The following is a 5,000-nucleotide window of genomic DNA, read 5'->3' on the forward strand; positions in this document are numbered from 1 at the left end:
ACTCTTTCTAATTTTAGGAGGTTGCTTCTAGACGGTGTTGTTAGCCCAAGTCCGTAGTCGATCACACTGAGGACGAGTGATTGGTATAGCAGGAAGAGGTGGCGTTGTTCAATTCCTTTGGTTGCCATTGCTTTTAAGACTGAAAGGCCCTTTTTGCATTTGAGAACAGTATTTTCCGTATGTTTTCTGAAGGTCAGCATCCTGTCGAAGTGTATTCCTAGGTAGCGTAGGCATTCAGTTTTCTCGATCTAAATCCCATCGAGTGACACAGAAGGTGGTGATTTGCTCGCGGTTCTGTTGTTGAGGGTGCACAGCAACGTTTGGGCTTTCGCTGGATTGATGGAAGATCCTGTGTCTTTGCACCAATGAGCAATATTGTTTAGTTGTTTCTGGACGGCTTTAGTTCTTTCCTGAGCATCTTTCGAAGTTTTGAAGACCAGGCCATCATCCGCAAGAGTAAGCACCCGAGCTATTCCATTGTTGTTTAAGTCTGCAAGGCCCTTCGTGTAGACATTTTAGAGGACAGGAGAAAGCGGAGACCCTTGTGGCAGTCCCATGGATAGTTTAGAAGGTGCAGACATCCAATCTCCGAGGCGTAGGACGACGGTTCTTTCCTGAAGCGCTGCTGCTATCCATCTTGTCAGTGTCAAACTTACTCCATACCTTAGTAGCAGCTCCATGAGGTGCGCAAACTGGACCTTATTGTAGGCATCTTCAAGATCGATTTCTACTGCTAGTGTTTCTTCTTTTCTTTGAAATCCTTCATACACCTCATATGCAAAAGCAGCTGCGTTTTCCCATGTGGACTTGCCTGTTCTGTAACCACCTTGATTTGAAGGGAGAATGTGCCTGTGTTCAAGATCCCTTGCAAGTTTCCTGGCTATCATGCGTTCCATGAGCTTTCCGGCAATGTTTTGCATGGTTAGGATCCGGTAGCCGCTTACCTGATGATGGTCCTTTCCTGGTTTTGGTATGGGTTTTAAGAAGCTGTGTGTCCAGTCCTCCGGCACATGTCCATTGTGGAAACTGTTTTGATATAGATTGAAAAGGTTGCTTCTGTCTTCTTCCGATAGTTCCTTGATGTCCGAGTAGCGAACTTTGTCTGGGCCAGGAGCTGATTCTTTCTTGCATTTAGCTATTGCTTCGTTTAGATCATCTATTGTCAAGTCATCATCAGGTCCAGTCTGCATAAGGGTTTGGTTTAACTCCTCAACATATTTATTTTTCTCATCTAAGTTTCTTTGATCGCTCTGTTGTATGAAACGTTTGAGCAGGGCGGATCCTTTTTCTTCGTTTGTCTTAAGCTTGGTTCCGTCAGTGTCTACCATGTCTGGGGTTGTTGTTGTGCACGTTTTCCCTTCCATGCGACGATAAAATTGCCAGAACTCTGTCAATGTTGAGTCATAACTGAGTGCCTCGCAAAACTGTTTCCACTTGTCATTTTTGGCCTCTTGAGCAATGATTTCAAACTGTTTAGTTTTTTTCTTTCATTTTTGTTTCAATATCTTTGTCCGGAGATGGTTTTGTTTTTTCTTTTTGCCAAAGTTTGACAGCCACATGTTTTTCTATCCAGGCTCTCTCTGTGTCGGTATTCCACCATGGGGGCTGAATAGTTTGCATCCTGTTCAGTGCCGTTCTTTTGTTTCTTCTGCGTCTTAATTTTTCGATGATGGTTGTCTCTTTGTTTTCATACTGAAATGGATCACGCGGTTTCATACAGGGTTTATCTGACAGTTTCTGTAGACTGAATACTACCGGGAGGTGGTCACTGCCTTGGTGTGGAAGCGTCTCTGCATTCATTTCTGCTCTGAATTTTGGAGATGTTAGAGCGATGTCAATCACACTGTCACTGTCCCCTTGTCTTGTTCCAAGGCGAGTTGGGGATGTGGTTGTTAATGGGCTGAGAAGAATTTCCCCTATCGTTCCTTCAAGTGCGAGTCCTTGTGGGTTGGTGTTCCGCTGGTCCCATAGCTTCGATCTTGCATTAAGGTCTCCACAGATAATGACTGAGTCTCCAAGTTCGTTCTCTATTTCCTCTAAAAAGGCCCAATCCTCTTTTGTTGTGCAGGTTCCTGGGTGAACATAGGCATTGATGAGCACCATGCTTTTGTGAATTCCGTCAGTTTTTTCGAGGCGCACCCCCACTAGTTTACATGAGTTGCTACACCATTTCTCTAGATTTATGGTGGAAACTTTGTTTTTTAGGTTTTTGTTCAGTATGATTGCTACTCCTCTTCCTTCATTCCTTTGAAAGACTGTGAAATTCTCAAAATGTATTGGTCTGTCTGCACTTGTCCTGGTCTCTTGGAGACATAAAATGTCAAAATCATATGCCAATTTCTCAATTGTTGACATTCTCATTCTCGCACTGGAACAATTCCAACTGCCGATTCTAAAGAATTTGAGCTACTGATACTCTTTGAGCTACTGATACTGATACTGATACTGATGCTGTTTCTGTAGCTGACTTGCATAGATATTTTTTGACGGGGCATGGCATTTTCATAGAAGGACAGGCGTCACTCCTCAAATGAAAAAAAAAAAAAAAAATTATCAGAACGTCCTGAGATTGCTAGTGCTTTTTTTTTTTTTTTTTTTTTTTTTTTTTTTTTTTTTTTAATTATTATCGTGAAGGGGTTTTCTTTTCTTTTCTGTTTTATCCCTGACCAATGATTTTGTGCAATGAAAGAATAAGGGTTTGTTTCACTGTACGCAACTTGCGTGCGCGCTTCTGTGTGTGTGTGCGTGTGTGCGTGTGTGTGTGTGTGTGTGTGTGCGAGCGCGTCCGTGTGTGTGTGTGTGTGTGTGTGTGTGTGTGTGCAGATCACGGTGTCGGTGATGTGTGTAACGGAAGCTTAACAGACCAGTGCGTTGCTGGGGCCACGTGCGAGGAATCTAGGTGTACCTGTGATTTGGAGATCTCTCATGTCTATGGCGCATCATGCGGTAGCTCTCTCTCTCTCTCTCTCTCTCTCCCTCTCTCTCTCTCTCGTAAAGCCGCCGGGCCAGGTGGAATCATTGGGGAACTATTTAAGTATGGATGTAAAACTGAATTGATTTTAGATTTCTTTGTAACGTTTTTCAATGTTCTTTTCGATAAAGGAATTTATCCCTCAAACTGGACTGAGTCTATTGTTCTCCCTCTGTGTAAGAAAGGAGATGTAAATAATCCAATTAATTACCGAGGTATCTCTATCTGCGACGCAGCTAGTAAGATATATAGCACAATTATTAATCACAGACTGCAAGATTGGGTTGAAAATAATAACATTACTGGAGAGTATCAAGCTGGATTCAAACGCAATATTCTACTGTAGATCATATGTTTACTTTGATAGCATTTATACAAAAACAATTTTCATTTAACCGTAAACTATATGTTGCTTTCATTGATTTTGAAAAAGCTTTTGATTCCATAAATAGAAGTATATTATGGCCTATTCTGTTAAAATATGGAGTGAGAAGGAAATTACTTAAGTGTATAATGAGTATGTATGATTGTGTGAAGATTAGAGTTAGGTGTGGGGGGAGGATGACTGACTATATACAGTGCACAAACGGTGTAAAACAAGGTGACGTTTGTAGTCCTATTTTGTTTTCTCTCTTTATTAATGAATTGACCCATGAAGTTGTAAATAATGGTAGACATGGCGCACAATTCCCTACAGATCTTTTACAGTTATTCATTCTGCTTTTGGCAGATGATGTTGTTTTAATGTCTGAAACAGTAATTGGTCTTCAAACACAACTTAATAGTCTACATAGAGCAGCTACAGCTCTGCAGTTAAATGTGAATATGTCCAAAAGTAACATCATTGTATTTAGAAAGGGTGGGTATTTGGGAGCGAGAGAACATTGGGTCTATGAAGGAGTAGCTATGCCTGTTGTGAATATATATAAATATTTAGGTCTTTATTTTTCAACAAGACTGAGTTTTACTGTCGCTTGTAAAGATCTTGCAAGCAGAGGAAAGCGTGCGGCATTGTGCATTATGCAAAAGTTATCTAGTTTAGGTAATCAATCTTTTGAAGTGTTTATTAGATTATTCGACTCTCAAGTTCAACCTGTTACTCAATATGGCGCAGAAATATGGGGTCTTGATAATGCTGCAATGAATTGTGAGAAAGTCCATTTGTTTATGTTAAAGAAATTTCTGAAAGTATCAATAAAAACTCCAAATGATTTGATATATGGTGAAACAAATAGGTATCCAATACATCTGAACTCAGCTGTGAGGTGCATCAGGTACTGGCTGAAATTAACACGATTGGATGAATCAAGATTACCCAGAAAAGCTTATAATATGTTGTGTGATTTGGATGTAAGGGGCAAGATTAATTGGGTAACAAAAGTGAGAGTTAAACTCTATGAAATAGGTATGGGATTTGTTTGGCTTAATCAAGGGGTGGGGGATATCTCAGGATTTATTCGTAGTCTCCGCACCAGACTAATTGATTGTAGATGGCAAGAATGGAATGCTCATGTGCGAGAAAGTGATAGATTTCATGTGTATTATCAGATCAACTCTTTACATTGTGCCCCAACGTATTTATCCATGAATTTGGCAAAACATTTAAAATATGTCATGACAAGATTTAAGTTTGGGCTTTCAGATATTGCAATTCATCATTTTCGATACACACAGCATAGTGATCATGATCTTATTTGTCCATTGTGCACAAAGGCAGAAGAAAACGAATTACATTTCATGTTTTGTTGTCCAAAGTTATGTGAACTAAGATATAATTTCATACCCCAGAAATATTACTCTCAGCCTTCTATGTTTAAACTAGTTTTGCTTACAATGTCACGTCGTGAAGAAGAAGTCAGACAGTTTGCAACTTATCTACACAAAGCATTCAAAATCCGGTCATTTAGTTGTTCCTGATTATCAATCTAGGTATTGTTTTGTTTTATTGTATCATATACTGTATGTCATAATGTTTTCGAAATAAGTTTACACACCACCCCTTCATAAGGGGCTAAGGCCCTTTTTGAAT

General features: G+C 40.0%; 1 protein-coding gene across 1 annotated transcript in view; it reads left to right on the forward strand.

Moving 5' to 3' along the window:
- Positions 1-5,000, forward strand: part of LOC143277775 (uncharacterized) — a 76,544-nt gene that overhangs the window by 56,932 nt on the left and 14,612 nt on the right. The window contains exon 17 of the mRNA XM_076582676.1: positions 2,824-2,946. Within this exon, the coding sequence (XP_076438791.1) occupies positions 2,824-2,946 (123 nt within the window). The remainder of the gene's footprint in view (positions 1-2,823; positions 2,947-5,000) is intronic.

Source organism: Babylonia areolata, chromosome 35 (assembly GCF_041734735.1).
Source record: "Babylonia areolata isolate BAREFJ2019XMU chromosome 35, ASM4173473v1, whole genome shotgun sequence".
Taxonomy (NCBI): domain Eukaryota; kingdom Metazoa; phylum Mollusca; class Gastropoda; order Neogastropoda; family Buccinidae; genus Babylonia; species Babylonia areolata.